This window comes from Gavialis gangeticus, unplaced genomic scaffold (genome assembly GCF_001723915.1).
Source record: "Gavialis gangeticus isolate Ggan-Ray unplaced genomic scaffold, GavGan_comp1, whole genome shotgun sequence".
Classification (NCBI taxonomy): domain Eukaryota; kingdom Metazoa; phylum Chordata; order Crocodylia; family Gavialidae; genus Gavialis; species Gavialis gangeticus.
In genome coordinates, this window is record NW_017729014.1 from 16,336,219 (window position 1) to 16,352,205 (window position 15,987).

Here is a 15,987-nt window from a genome sequence, read left to right on the forward strand (position 1 = left end):
GCTAATTGGGGTGGGAGAGTGCGGTTGTAACGGTCCCGTCTGTTCCAGGCCACGCGAAAGACGCCCTGGGCCTGGCGCACATGCAGGAGCAGACGCTGCAGCTGGAGCAACAGGCCAAAGTCAAGGTGGGTCGGGGCCGGCCCGGGTGGGGGGAGCTCCCGCCTGGGCTGCATTTGGCCCGTGTGGTCCGATGGTCTTATCCAGGCGCCCATGGGCCGCGTCCGTGTACGCCCCCCCCGCGTGTTTTCCAAAGAAATTCCTCCCTATCCTCACAGCAGGACGCTGGCAGCGCCCTCATCTCCCTGCTGTACCTGGGGCAAGGTGCAGAGCGCGTCTGATGGTCGGGGCCTTGTGCTCGGTCCTTGCGGCTGGGAGCTGTTGCCAAAGTTTTTAAGATTAAGTTGGACGAATCCTTGCCTGAAAGGGCTGGGCAGCCGGTTGGTTGGGTTGATTTGCTGCTGGGGCTTGAGGTGACTGACAGCAAGAGAATAGAATCATTTATAAGACAAGGGGGTGATGAGAACAAACAAAAGGGAACTAGGACACTGGCATAAAAATGAAGTTGTCTCCCCTACAAATGGTCCCTCGACCTAACTTGGTTTGCTAAATGCCTGTCCAATAGGCTGGTCTTGCAATGCTCCCACGGTGTCCAGGCTCTAACTCTGACAGGCCTTGGCAGCTGCTCTCCCTCTCTCGAACTCCTCCCCAAGGACGACCTCGTTTACACAGGGATGATCCTGCCTTGAGTAGGGACCAGATCAGTCGTGTTCAGCCTTTTTGCCTCACGGTCTGGTTGGGCAGGGCCCAATCCATCTGCAGGCTAGATCCTGCTGGTGGGCCTGATCCGGCTGCACAGAGGAAGATGGGGCCTGGCTGAGCCTCTATCTGTCTGCACAGATATTGGGAATTAGGCAGCAGGGGAGGGGTGGCTGGATGAGTTGTCATTGCTCCCCCACTGCCAAATTTTCCACCCCATGGTGAGCTCAGACAGCTGGATGCCATAGCTCGGTGGGCTGGATTTGGTTCACAAGGCTGCCAAGTGAGCACCCTTGGACTAGATCAGGGGCGGGCAATTATTTCGGGTGGAGGGCCACTTACTGTGTTTTGGTAAGCCATCAAGGGCCACATGACAGGCAGCCAGAAGCAGATAAATATTCATTTTCTAAACTTTTTAGGGATGGAATAGTCTATGGGGCCACATTTTGCCCACCCCTGGACTAGATGATCTGCTGAGGTCCCTTGCAGCTCTGCTACGATTCTGTGATTTTTGACTAGTATATGGTCTTAGCTACAGGGACAGTCGTTTATCCTTTCCTAGACTGTTATTTTACTGGTTTTGCATCACTTACCAGTGTACATGTGTGCGGTTTCAGCTCTCTCGACAGTTGCTTTAAAGTAGGAGACAGGCTGGACTCTTTAAAGAATTTATCGAGTCCGTGTTTGCTCTCTAGATGTCGCTGCAGATGGTAACTGTAGGTGCTGTTATGGTGGGATGTTGCTGTTTGATGCAGTGTTTATCTACCTGCCTCCTTATAACATAAAACTGATTGCGATGTGAGCCTCTGCTGTAGCAGTGCATGTCTAAGTCTGTGTTTTGCTGCATGTGATTGCTCCTGCAAGTTGCATGTTCAGGATGACGATTGTCATTTGCGGCCCTCTGGAGGCTCTTGCGTTGAGTTGGCCTTTGCTGACCTCTTTGCCCTCTTGCTGTAGGAATATGAGGCCGCTATAGAACAACTGAAGAATGAACAGATCCGGGTGCAAGGAGACGAGAGGAGAAAGACATTAAATGAAGAAACCAAACAAAATCAAGCGGTGAGGAAACCTGGAGAAGCCGGTTGGCACCAATATCTGGCTGGGTGCACCAGGTCAAAGGGGAGCACATAGTATTAGACATGAATAGGCTTATTCCATGACACCAGCTTTTTGTGCCTGGGACTTGCCACATCTCATGCATGGACATCTTTGTATAGAATCAGTCTTGTTCTGATAAAGATTAAATTTAGGCTTGGTGTTCTCAATTTTTAGCAATTTAGTGTGCTTTAACACACACACATGCCTTCATGCATATGTAGTGGCTGCTGCATGTGCTAGGGGTCATGCTGGTAAGGCTGTTTGGGGAGGGGAGGGTGGGGGGACTGGGCTGGTTGTTCCCAGGACCCTGGTGCTGCTGGCCCCTCACCCTACCCAGGTCCCAGCTGAGTCGGGGGCAAACTCCCTCAAGAGCCTGGTCTGGCCCAGCCTCTGTCGGAGTTTGGCTTCTGCCCTGGCTGGGACCTGGGCAAAGTGAGTGGCCGTGGCACCGGGCTCCCAGCACTACCAGCCCTGCCTCTTGACCCCCACTTCCTGGCACAGCCTTACTGGCATGGTTCCCAGCTCCTGCAGTGTGCGTGTGCACAGCACACCCTGTCCCAAGGTTTGGGGAGTTTTTTTGCGGGTTTTTTTTACATCTTTATGTAAATTTCAATGATTAGTGATGGAAATTTTTTTCCCATTGATCTGTGAATGTCTAGTAAAATTAATCCTGCCAAACCTAATTAATTGCTTGGATGTTTGCAGCAGAGGCTCAAACAGGCAGGAGAATAGTGCAAGTTGCACCATTCCTGAAGGGCTACTGGGAATTGATGCAAAGCATTCTGGGATGCATCCTTGCTTGTGGTAGGTGGAGTTGTGGACATAAAAAGGCAATGTTAGAGAGGCAATGAATGATCTTTTATCTCTCTCTTCCTGCCCCCCCTCCCCCTTTTCTGAATAAAGAGAGCCCAGTACCAAGACAAGTTGGCACGGCAGCGCTATGAAGATCAGTTGCGACAACAGGTAAGATATGCCATGTTGTGAGGTGGCCAGGAACTAAACCAGTCAGCATGACTTTCCTCCCCCAGGCGTAGTGGTGCCAACCTTGGCCCCATCCTGATAGCTGTTTTACTGATGCCAGGCACTTCTGTGTGGTGTTTCCCACATTTCTGCTCACCCTGTAGGATCCTTGCTTTCCCAGCCTGGTGGATCAAAATGTGTCCCCAAGAGGGATAGGGCACATAAGCCAGAAATACATGGAGAATCTTGAGTTTGTTCTAGAGCTCTTTTTTGGAGAAACCCCACTTTGTTCAAAAGCACTGCTTTCTTGGTGGCCTTTGGGAAGTATAAGTCTGCACGTGTACTGGGGTTATAGGAGATCTTCAAACCACTTGGACCAGAGCTGCAGAGTTTTCTGTGCTGTCATTCAAACCTAACACTCCTTCCGGTGTGGTCTGTTCTTAGCAACTCCTTAATGAAGAGAACTTGAGGAAACAGGAGGAATCTGTGCAGAAGCAGGAAGCCATGAGGCGAGGTAAGGTCCCATATTAGTTCCCCAGGGTTAGGAACCCCGTGGTTGTGCTGTGAGTGGGCTGAGGTGCCTTTGGGGCATGCTAGGCCATGTGGGACATGGAGCACTCACGAATGTCATGTCTGCAAGGAGCAGTTAATAAACTCTACCTCTTGTGTAATGCCCAGACCTTTTTTGGGGAAAAGCTGAACTGCTGCACATGAAGGCACTCTGCTGTGGTCCCCCGTGGCTGGGCACTTCAGTACTCCAGCTGCTCTCTTCCTTTGAGATTGAACAGGATTGCAACATACCTGGCATGTGGGCAGGGTTTCACCATTTTCCCCCTTTGTTTCTCTGCTTTTAAAGCCACCGTGGAGCGGGAGATGGAGCTGCGGCATAAGAATGAGATGCTGCGCATTGAGGCAGAGGCCCACGCCCGTGCCAAAGCTGAGCGTGAGAACGCAGATCTCATCCGAGAGCAGATCCGCCTCAAGGCAGCTGAGCATCGCCAGACTGTGCTGGAATCCCTCAAGTATGTGCAAAGCCCCTGTGGGTATCTGGTCACCTTGCTGCTTTCTCAGACAGCCCTGTCCCATGGGGCACATAGCAATCCCCAATGGCTTGTATCCATGAGCTCCAAGGGAAAGGTAGAGTTAGTGCAGGTATTCCCATCCTTCTCCAGCCCAGTTGGGGGCCCAGCCTTTCTGGCAGACATGCCACAAATTTTTCCTAGTGCCACTCTGATCCTCTGCTCCTGACCTGTTTTGCTGCTCAGCTTTCTACCCTGGCCCTGTGTTTTGTGCCTTGTCTGCTGCTGCTCTTTCTGCTCCTTCCATGATTTGCCACATGCCACACATGCAGACCGTCTGTGCCACAGGTTGGTCGCCCATGCTGAGGAATGACTGTTTCTTCTCTACCCTGTGTAACTGCAGGAGCAATGAGGCCCTTATCATGTTGACTCAGGACATTTATGTTCTAGTTTAAGTTTTTCAGCAGGTGTGACCTTAATGTAGTCATTTTAGGGTGAAAGCTTGGCTCTTTGGCAAAACTCTAATGGATGCCAATGGAACCAGAGTTCACCTTTCATACCCCTGAATCCATGAAACTACAGTAAATTGTGTCTGTCCTATAAAAGAGTGTTGTGAGCTTTAATTCATTAATTTTCAAGGCCTCTGGGACTCTTGTTGGCTGGAAAGTGCTCTAGAATGGCAAAGAAGTATTATTACCATTCTACACTAATCATGTATCAAAAATAAATTGATGCTGGCTTTGTTCCAGGTGCTCTTCTGGATTTAATCCCAGATCAGCTTTAGACATCAGACAATTATAAATATATTTGCCCTGCCTGGGCATGTTTGGGTTCCCAGGTGAGCTCTCAATTAGCTTTGCCTGGTTCTCAGGAAGGTCATTATGGAGACTGAAATATTCTTGCAAATTGCTTGCTCCTTAAAAATTCCCTCTCTCCTTCCCACCCTCTGCTTATGTTGCTGCTCTCCCCTTACAGGACAGCTGGTACGTTGTTTGGGGAAGGATTTCGTGCCTTTGTAACAGACTGGGACAAAGTGACAGCCACGGTAAGCTGGGGACGTATTTGTCTCTTGGGAAGTAGGTAGGGTTCCTTCCAACTTTACGTTGTGCTTTTTTCCCTGTGGGTTTGTCCACATGTGGGAGTTAGTGCAGATCGAGCTAGGAAGTGAGTCTTTGTCTGCAAGCTACTGCACACTAACTTTCTGTGCTGATGTTTATAGTCTTCCATGAGAGTTCAGTCCACCAAAGCATTTTTATTTTGGATTAAGTGCATCTACATGAGGGGTCCTGAATTTTTGCAGCCGACCTTTCTGTACACTAACTTCCTCATTTAGATGAGCCCTTTGTCTTTGAAAACGTAAAAAGTTCTGAGTGAGACTGACTAAAAGCTGAATCTTCTAACACATTAATTTGATGCTGTTCTTATGCATTAACAGAAGGTGAATGCTAATTGTAACCTTTCTCTTTCCTCATATGGAGCAGATACAGTGATTTTATTCCCCCCCCCAGTTCAATTTGTGTGCTTGTCAGCACTCTGTGTGTAATCAGTTTCTCTCTTTCTCTTGATTTCCTCTTCAGCCATTAGGGTCCATTTTTGTCCAACAACTGCTGAAAGAGAGAATCCTTTAAAAAAAATGAGAAAACATGGCTGTTAAGCCAGAAAAAACTGATGGGTGATCAGTGAAACTAACTCCTTTCTCTGAAATGGGTTAAGCAACAAGAGGGTTTTTCTTTTAGCTTTTTCTTTAGTTCAAGGCAACAGGGATATTTTTGTCCTTCACTAACAACAAAGCCTCAGTTTCATCTTATGATGGCAGCCCAGATATCCAAACTTATTTTGACAGAAATGGATTTTAAATTTCGCTGTTTTAGGTGTTTATGTGAATTTTGGTGGTGTCTTTCTCTGGGTTATTTGTTAGGTCACTTGTTAGGGGGCAGGTTTTGAAACTGTGAAGTCAGTTTTCAAACTATTGCCCTTTTGTGTAGTTTTCAGTGACTCGGACTATAGAGCTTCCACCTTTTCCTTTGAGACTGTTCCACCTTTGAACTGATCTGCTTTCAGTATGGTTCCAATATTCCACCTCAGTTCCACTCCCCCCAGTTTCAGTCTGTTAATAGCTAATCATACCATGCTTGGGAGGTGTGATCAGCACATAAATGCCAGGTGTTCCTCACTAGAAAGACAGTGTCCTCTCATTAGGATGTGAACTGGGGAGTAACTGGTGAGGAAGAGGAGGGGTTTCTCTCCTCTGCTTCATACAATACAGATGGAAATGTTAGATCTTTAAAAAAGTCACTGTTAAGTACCTGCCAGTGGCTTTTTTGCTCCTCTTCCCCTTTTATCATTACTGCCTGATTTTTTTGCAGCCACCCTTGCTCTCCTGAAAAAAATGCTTGCTAGTTTTGTACTGCCCTAGAGAATTTCCTGCCTGCTTCTCACTTCTTTCAGATGGGTTTAGAAAGTCAGGTGTAGGATAAAAGTAGCCAGTGACCTAATCTAAAACCTGGTGGAGTCTGAATAGGAACATTACTGTTGACTTCAGAAGGCTTTGGATCAGTTGGGTCTGTCAGTACCTAGGAGAATATAATACGTTGGCTGTTGGAATTGGTTTTTTGGTTTTCCTTCAATGTGTTTCGTCCTTCAGAAACAGCCCCTGTGTTAAAGTAGGGCTGTATAAGCACAGACGTGAGTGAACAAGCAGTATGTCTGCAGAAACTCTCAGCCATGAAAATACCAGTGATGGAAACCAGGGTTTCCACCTGTTGGCCTTCATGCATCTCTTATATGCATCAGTTGCTAGCAGTATAAACTTTTGGCAGCAAGCACTTGTAGATGGGATTAGAGAATGAAGCACACAGCATGGTTTAGATGGCTTGAAATGGATGTCTCTTCAACAGATGGTGAGTTTGGATAATCAAGGTTTCAGTGCTGCAGTGGTTTTATACGTGTCACAGTTGTCTGCACCTATTCCTCATGGCAGAAGGAAATTGTGATATTAAGCTAAAGTTCCTGCCTCAGTTTCCTTAGGTAATTTTAATTTTAAAAAGAACATAAGAATTGCCGTTTAGTGGATCAGACCCAAGGTCCGTCTTGCCAAGTATCCTGTATCACACAGTGACGGAGAATGGATGCTGAAAGAGAGGGAACTGGGTATGACCAGAGAGCTTAACACATGTTGTTAATCTGTGTTGTTTCCTAGTCTGTTCAGCCAGAGGTGCTGTGGTGGTTGCAAATGGTCCTTTAGCCCTTGTGCGGTGTAGAGGCGTGTGGGGAACGCTAGGTGGCATTGCTGATGCGAACAGCAGAGAACCGCCTAAATGCAGCAGTGTTGGCTCAGAAGCAGCTTTATTCCAGCACTGCTGTTGGCATAGCTCTAGTCGGATGTCACGCTTCCCCTTTCAGACCTCTCATTTCAGTGATCTTTATTGCTTGGCTGCTGGGGTGAGAGAGGTGTAAAATTGGCAATAAACTCTCGGTCCGGGGAATTGACTTTTTTTCTTTCAGTCTTTGCCCTAAGACTTAATGGCTTCAGCTGTTTGTCATTTAACCCAAATGACTTCTTAACTTTAAAGATTAAAGGAGCAGCTGAGGCTTTTGTTTCTCTGCTGCATGGAGCCATTATGGAAGTATAAGGAGTTGAGAGATGCTGCAGTTCACCCCCATCTTCTCTGCTCTGAAGTGCATGTATGTAGCTATCTGTCAGAGGCTGTGTGGCCCTGCAGCCACTATTGTTAGACCCCAGGCTGCAGATTTGCAGAGAAATTGCTGAAGCAGCCCTGTGTTTCTTCGAAGGATTCTTACCATGCAGATTGGAGCTTGTTCTTGCCCGTGTGTAGATGACGCGCATTGCTGCTGCTGTTGATCTTGGAGAGTCATCTGCTGCGGCTTGCACAGGAGCTGTTTTCAAGAGCTGGGCTGATGTACGCAGTGCATCACAGGGAGGGTTGAGCCCTTGGTGCTGCATGCATGGCAGCTCATTTTGCAAGGGATCTGCATACTCAAGTTCCCAAGGAGACCTCGGCATATCCACACAAATGTATTAATAAGCGGAGTTGGTTTCTTTGCAGCTGCTGTGCAGAGGCAATTAGCACGAGCTGTGAAATGAGAAATCCTACATTTATTTTGATGCTCCTCACTTGTTCTGGACTGTCAGGCCTTGATATTGCAGCATTCTGGGAATAGACTGGAACTTCCCTTGTGCCTCTTGCAGCCTCTGCGGTGCCAAGAAAAAGTCATTAATAGGCCTGATCCAAAGCCCATGGAAATGGTTGGAAAGACTCCTGTTTTCTTCATTATGTTTTGCATCAGTTTTTAAGCACTCAGCACATGGAATTCCTTTGGCTAGTGTGTGTGCCTTAATAGGATCCTGTGGGTCAAACCTTTTGCCCAGATGCCCTTCCTCATGTGTTGTGCGCCTTGGAGCTGAGGTCAGTTTAGTTATTAAAGCTATCACAGGTGCTGTTTACTTGCCCTGTGCCAAGGCAGGTGACTCTGGGGTTCCCTGCAGTATCACTCTTGTCATGCTTGGGTGATGTTTCCCATGGGAGTGAAAAGATAGTCTTCACTGATGCATTTACATCTTTGTGCTTGCTGTTTTCATTCTCACCTACACAAATACCTCTTTAAACCTTCCACTCCTCCCTTTTCCTGTTTTAATGTCTTCTCTGGATATTGTAAAAAGTGAACATTGGATGCGGCTGCAGCTTTTTCCTGCATCTCTTCAGACACTTTTGCCTAATGTTAGCCGATTATCTAGAAGAAATTAACACTGGGGTCCAAGAACTGAGGCTGGACTTGGCTGAGCTGAGGGTTTACTGTTGCTAAGTGAGCTTACAGATCTCTTTCTTGCTCCCCCCCACTTTCATTGTGGGCTTGCAAAACCTAACCAATACATCCATCATGTTATTTATGAAACGCATCTGGGCTGCGCTTTAGGCAAAGACCCAGTTTTGTGTAAAACCCACATGCCAGTTTGATTAGGCTGCTGTCCATCTCACGTACTTCCTCACCCAGACAGCCAGGGCTAAACTGCCATCCAGATTCCATCTCCTTTGCTCGTGGCCTACTTTGAGGCTTTGGGCAAACTGATTATCAACACACTCTGGCTCTCTGGGATAAGTTCAGGCCTCAAGGGCTCTCTGCTCAAGAGATCCAGCTGCTATCCTCCCCATCTTAAAATGGGAACTGGGACTGTTGGCAGCGCCACCTTGGCAGGTTCCCCACTTGCACAGAGTAAGTGGTGATAGGGAAATAAAAATGTGTCGCACCTCTGTTGTGAGCTTAGGTGCTGCATGCTCGTGTGTTTATAAGAATTTGATAGCTACCACTTTGTTCCTTCTCTTCCTTCTACATGCATGTTGGCTGGGTTAGTGAATCCTAAAAGTACCAAGTTGCCACGTGGAGCAAGTCTGTTCAGTGACCTGATTTCATAACTAACTGAAAAAGGCATTAATAACCCACTTTCCCTGCCGAGCTTCTTGCTAGGTCTGCTCTTCTTCCTTCCTGGCAGGCGGGTGCTGTCTCTGCGGGGAGCAGTCTAGGCCTGTCAGGGACTCTTGGGGACTCGCAGGAGATGCAGCATGAAAGTTAGTTCTAATTTGCCATCTTTAAGCTTCAGCTTCCCAAGGCTACTGAGCTGTTCTTCACGCTCCCTCCAGCATGAGCTTGCTGCCTTGCTCAGGGCCATAACGATATTCAGGAGCCATTATTCTCCCTCCCACTACAGTCTCTGGCCCAGCGGGTCACTGTAGAAGATCACTGTATACCTTATAGGGATGCACTCAGTCCCTTTAAGGTTGGAGTTTTGCCCCATCTAAAGTCTTTGCTTTGTTCCTGTGCTAATCAAACAGCCCATCTCACTGTAGCTATTGCTCTTATGAGTGTGCTCTGAAGGCCTGGTGAAGGAGCCCTGCTCTTCATCCTTTTATTTTTGTTCTGCGTGATTCCCAGCCATTTTTCCTCTTCTCCCTCAAAAGCCCTGGCAGAAGGGTCTAATAGCTGTAACGATGCAGTTGTAGGATGCAGCCTGTGGGGAGATTTGTGGAGAGGACACTTGCTGCTTCCAGGGGAACAGGTGGAGGACTCAAGACTGCTGGCAGCCTCCAGCCCAGGACTGTCCTGATCCAGCCCCCTTCCTGTGCTCCCTGTGCCACTACATATGTGCACTGTTGCTCAGGATTTTACTCCTTGCTAAACTTGACCTTGAAATGAAATCTGCAGGATGATCTGCCAAAGATAGTCCTAGCTGGAAGCTGTAATTGCCCCTCCTGGATCCTGTACCTGCCCCTCAGATGCCATATCTGGCTTTCCGTCAGATTTGGATGGAGCTGGAAGCTGATCAAGTCCTTCAGGGTCCTTTCTGTTTGAGGGGTTGCGCTCAGTCCTGTTTACAAGGTGACAACGCAGCGCAGCCTGTTCCTATTGTTGTGATGTTTTCCTCATGGCGTTATAAACTAAGCAAAATTTCCCTGTGCTCTTTGTTGTTGTGGAGATATTTTTAGTGGCACAGCCTGTTCCAGTGGGCACCTTGCTTTTAAATCTATCACCGCAATCTGTTCCGCCCTCTGCTCTGATACACAGAGGATCCTGCACAGGCGGGCGCTGCAGGCATGATGCCCAACTGCACCGGCAGAAGGGAGACACCCTTTGAGTGACTCCCTTTGAAGGCTGTGGGCTGCACTTGAAGCCTTCACAGTGTTTGGAAGCACGAGGCCACACAGATCCCTGACCCAGATATTAGCTTCCTGCTTTACGGCAGTCTCTGCCAAGTGACACTCTTGGGCCATGAACTTGGTCAGGTTAGTATGCACCTTTTTTATTTAATCTCTGGTTAAAAAAAAGATACCGCTCCCCCCTTATTTCCTGCTACTTGAGAAGCAATTATGGCAGCAGGCTTTTGGAGGGGAGGAGGACAGATAATTCTCAGAGCTACCCTGGTGGAGCCCTTTGCTTTGAGTCTGCCTGGCTACCCTAGCCTGGGGACATACAAGCAATTTACTATGGGGTAAAAGGATAGAAGCTTTGCCACGTGTCAGCTGCCTTAGAGGAAATGCCCATGTTCATGACCTTACCCTGCAGCAAATAGAAACTGAACTGCAGTCGCCTTCCAGGAGAGGCTAGCATTTTAGTTTCCGCTTGTCACGGGGTCAGATGCACTCAGGCAGTTACCATGGGGCAACTGATGTGCAGAAAACCTTGCTTCTTGTTACCTCCTGGTAAATTGTTCATCTCTATCCCATTAGGTGCTGGTTTGTTTGCATCTGTGTGGGCCCAGGGCTTCTGCTTGCCAGGGCAATGCAGGGGGTTCTTGGAGAGAATTCGCTCTCCTGGCTCTAGCAGGAGTGTCACTCTCTGTGGCATTTGCTAGGGGGTAAGATACCATAGTGGTGAACATCACAGAAGAACCTGAGTGGCGTTGGTTTGAAACATGCGGCCTCACTGAGGGGTCTCTGTCTCTGGGGGAATTTGGAGTGATGTTTTGAGGAGATATCCGTGGCTTTCCTACTTGACTGTGTGTCCCAGTTGGGTACATTTGATATCAGTAGTAAAAATCCCTCTGGTCTGTCTCTGGGTGCTCTGATCTAATTTTTCAGCCTGTAATAGTAAGTTAGGCTGGTTCTGCTGTGCACTAAATATTAACTGCCATGTGTTGAGGCAGCAGATCTACATAGACTCATAGATGTCAGGGTCAGAAGGGACCTCAATAGATCATAGAGTCCGACCCCCTGCATAGGCAGGAAAGAGTGCTGGGTTCAGTTGACCCCAGCCAGATGCCCATCCAACCTCCTCTTGAAGACCCCAGGGTAGGGGAGAGCACCACTTCCCTTGGGAGCCCATTCCAGACCTTGGCCACTCTAACTGTGAAGAAGTTCCTCCTAATGTCCAGTCTAAATCTGCTCTCTGCTAGCTTATGGCCACTATTTCTTATAACCCCCAGGGGCGCCTTGGTGAGTAGAGCCTCACCAATTCCCTTCTGCGCCCCGACGATGAATTTATAGGCAGCCACAAGGTCGCCTTTCAACCTTCTCTTGCAGAGGCTGAAGAGGTCCAGGTGCCCTAGTGTCTCTTCGTAGGGCTTGGCCTGCAAGCCCTTAACCATACAAGTGGCCCTTCTCTGGACCCTCTCCAGGTTATCCACATCCCTCTTGAAGTATGGCGCCCAAAACTGCACGCAGTACTCCAGCTGTGACCTGACCAGCACCCGATAGAGGAGAAGCATCACCTCCTTGGTTCTGTTTATCATGCGTCTGCTGATGCACAATAAAGTGCGGTTAGACATGTGAGGTCCTGAGCCATTGTCTAGATAAACAGGTTGGTCAATAGGAGCTGGTTGCTGGAAAATGCAGGTTTCTTTTTCCTCTTAGTTTCTTGCCAGTTTTGCTTCCCAGGCCCTTGTAAGCTGACAGAAATTGAATACTAAGGTCTCCGGACTCTTGGGGAACTGAGTTCATTAATGTTGAGCCCTCCGGCCTCCATCCATAACCAGGCCTGCTTTGCACGAGCTTAAACGGGGGTGAAATTAAATAGATGGTATACATTTATTTTTAATTAGAAACTATTTTTAATGGCCTTGAGCATTTGGTTTGACTTTGGCCTAAGTTGGAGGAAAGAAGCCTGTTTTGCTTGCTTTAAAAGTCATTCCTGCTTTTTTTCTGTAATCTGGCCTGCTTTGGTGTGAATTGCTAGCACCTCCCTGCAACTTAAACATGGAATTAATTATTTACCAGTGGTGTCGGGCACCTGGCTGTTTCCTGCTTCCTTTGTGTTCCAGACACCTTTCTCTTAAGGCCTCCAAGCCTTTAAAGAAAAGATGACCAAGTATGAAAGTACAGTATGTAAATGTAACAGATCTTTCACTTGCATAGCACCTTCTGTCCCAAAGCACTTTGTAGGCTGTGTGTACAGACAAGTGGTGAGCTATTAGTTTTCAGCCTCCATGCAATCAAGGAGGAGGAGGGGAGGTGGGCCAGGATGCAGAGCCAAATACTCATCCTTCCATACAGGGCCTGGGGACTGCCCTGACATGGGGAAAAGGCTATTTTAATTTTCCAAATTCCATTAACCAGGCACAGGCCACAGCAGCTGTGTCACCTTTGTGGAGAGATGGGCATTTCTGACCACTGCAGATGCCATGTGAATGCCCCTCTCAGTTTCTCCCATGTCTAAAAGGAGGGTGCTCTATACCTTTGCTGAGGGCTTGAGCACTGAGCAGTGGCAGGGAGAGTTCCTTGCAAGTTGGCAGACTGGAGATGCCTCTGAACAAATCCCTACTGGCAGCCCCTAGAGCCCCCCCATGCCCCCTGTCAGCATTTCTGCTTGCTGTAATTAGAGGCGGGTAGGATTTGAATGGAGCAAACAACTACATATGTCATGACAGATGGAACTGAGGACAGAGCAATTGCTGGGGCTTAGGCTGCCGTGCCATGAACCTTTTGTTATGAGATGCACTCTGGGTCCTTGGGAATACGAATTAAGAAGGAAGGCCCACACATGCTGCAGATTTGTTCAATGCCTTGCTGCCTAATCCTTCTCATTTTGAGGCATTACTCATAGCCGACCATGGAAAGTTGCCTATAGCGTTGTTGGAGAGGTGCCTTGCCTTACTCTGACAAAGCAGTTCATGCAAAGAAGCTGTGGGCAGGGTGGTTTAATATAGGACATGGTGACTGCTGACCTGAGCACCAGCAGGTAACCCCAAGGCAGGTCTTAGGTCTCTCTGCACAGTTTCATTGTGCCAATTCCTGGGTGTGTGGCTATATTCCTCCCCTCCCTGCCCAGATTCTTTGCCTGCCCCCACCTCCAACGAGCTTCCTTGTCTCTGCAGCAGGAAGCCTAGTCTTTGCTCTCACTGTATCAGTTATCTGCTCACTTCCATCTCCTGATTAACATGCAGCTCAGGACCCACCTTTACTATTGCAGTTCCTCATTCTGAGGTTGTTCTCAAGGCCACCTGTATCTTCTGTGCTCACCTTCCCAGGGTTGTAATGCTGTGCACCATGACGTGGCTGTAGCAGAGGTGCGGTATGACACTGGATTTTCTAGATCTGCACAGGGATTTAGGTGGTCACGCTTTCCCTCTCATAATCTTTTTGGAGGAGGTGGGATGGGTACATTGGACATGTTTCCTTCCCAGAATTCACCCCCTGCCCTCCCTCCATGCACTCATTTTCATACTTGCCTGTACTAGGCCTTCTCTTTTTAAACAGAGGTTTAGTGTTAAATACAGAATCTTTTATAAAGGAGACCTGGCTTTGCTGCATGTCTTTGCAGCAAAGAGGGAGGGTCTATTACCCTCCCTCCCACCTTCTGTACTGCAAGTGCCGTTTCAAGGATGCTATAATGCCCTCTTTCTGTAGGCTTTGCATTGGTTAAATATGCAGCTAAGCTCTGTTTGGCCTCTACAATATATCTTGATTAAACAAATCTCCATTAGTTGGACTTTCAGCAAGAGGGGACAGCTAATCTGAGTCCACCCCTATGCAGACTGGCATGGTGGCACCAAAATGAATTGTATGTCACCAGCGTTACTGCGGCTGCAATTACAGAGGTACCAAGACTGCTAGAGGAAATGGATAGAAAACTCCCAGTCATGGATCTTGAAATGGCAGATTCCTGGGCTTGTCAGTGTGGAGGAAGTGCACACGCATTATAACCTGCCTGCCATCTGATAACCTCAACCCTGCGTTTTTGCATATTGATTTAAGCTTCTATTTGACCTAAAGAGAAGACGAACACTGGCAGACTCCCTATGCCTGAAGAAAGGCACCTGTGCCCAAAAGCTTGCAAAGAACAATTTTTCCAACTATTCATTTGGTCTAATAAAATATATCACATTTACCCAAATAACTGTGTCTGCACACACTGGTTAGACGGGCAGCTACACAGTGGATCAGAGTTGGTTTTTTGGTGTTACATGTCTAGAACCAAGATCAGTCTTCTCTGTTCTGAACTGACAGCTGCAGAAGGGCATGTCTGTAGCCCTGGCAATTGGTTAGAGCAGGGCTCTAGCAGGACATGTCCAAAGTTGTCTGGATGGAGCACTGGTGGTGACACACTCTGAACCAGGCTGTCCCCATTCCTTTCAAATGCTGTAGTTAGGGTGCGGTGGGCAGCAGTCCTTGAGAAGCAGCACATGTGGTGTTCCTGTGAGTCCCTTCGCAGGTCCAGCACGTGCCTTTGGGAAGCAGATCCCAAAGATGAGTAACAAGTGACAGGGCTCCATCTATTATTTATGTAGGCTTTCATAATTAGCAGTTGTGGCTTTTGCAGTTTTGGAAGCTCAAAGACAGCGAGTGTAGAAGGGGAGACGTGTGCAGAGCCAGTACAGGTCTAACTATGTGCCTCAGCAATGCAGTTAACAAAAGAGCCATGCTGCTGATATTAAGGACATGAACTGTTCTTGAGCTTTTGGGCTAGTATGAAGGCAAAACCCATGGATCCACAGAGCAGGAAACAGACCTAGGATTCCCTCCCAAGTAGGCACCATTGCTTGTCACATGCATGCAACACATCCACGTATGAGGATGCCTCTGATTTAAATGCATCACTTGCCTTTCTCACATGGCTTTTTATTGGCCTGTCTGTTGAGATGCTATTAATGTGATTAGTGACAGTGCATGCTCAGGACAGTGAGCCAGCCTTGGTTGTAAACCCTGACGTTAATCTTTGCTTTTACAGTCCTATTAACGTCCTGCATGTAATGCTTTTACAGGCCCCTTCCAGCTGGCAGCAATCAGGGGCTTCAGCTGGTACCAAATTTATACGTACTATAGATGAGGTGTTTGGCATTGCCAGGGAGGAACCTTTCGGACAACATTTGTGGGAATTGCCCGTGCGTCCTAGCTCACCGAGCTCTCTCTCCATCCCCTTCTTGCCCCTTTCATCTTGGGATGGTCTTTCCAGACACACTTCAGGGTATCTTCACCAAGGAGCCTCTGCCCTTGAGCCCCTTACAACAAGACATCACACATTCTCTTAACATCTTTCTCCAGGAAGTGTTGTCTTGGTCGGCTGTGGGAGCCGTGCCAACAGTGTGAGATATATGTGAGTTTGAGTGTAAAGAGCTTTCCCAAAGTAGGCTTAAAAATAGCTCATGTACATAACACTGTCGCGATCTGAAGTTTGGGAAGCCAAAGCATGCCCTTAAAAGACATGG

General features: G+C 47.9%; 1 protein-coding gene across 1 annotated transcript in view; it reads left to right on the forward strand.

Annotated features, from left to right (window-relative positions):
* Positions 1-31: 31 nt before the first annotated feature.
* Positions 32-15,987, forward strand: part of ATAD3A (ATPase family, AAA domain containing 3A) — a 64,329-nt gene continuing 48,373 nt past the window's right edge. The window contains exons 1-6 of the mRNA XM_019511854.1: positions 32-125; positions 1,714-1,815; positions 2,758-2,817; positions 3,259-3,328; positions 3,671-3,836; positions 4,809-4,878. Coding sequence (XP_019367399.1) covers positions 81-125; positions 1,714-1,815; positions 2,758-2,817; positions 3,259-3,328; positions 3,671-3,836; positions 4,809-4,878 — 513 coding nt within the window. The 5' untranslated portion in view covers positions 32-80. The remainder of the gene's footprint in view (positions 126-1,713; positions 1,816-2,757; positions 2,818-3,258; positions 3,329-3,670; positions 3,837-4,808; positions 4,879-15,987) is intronic.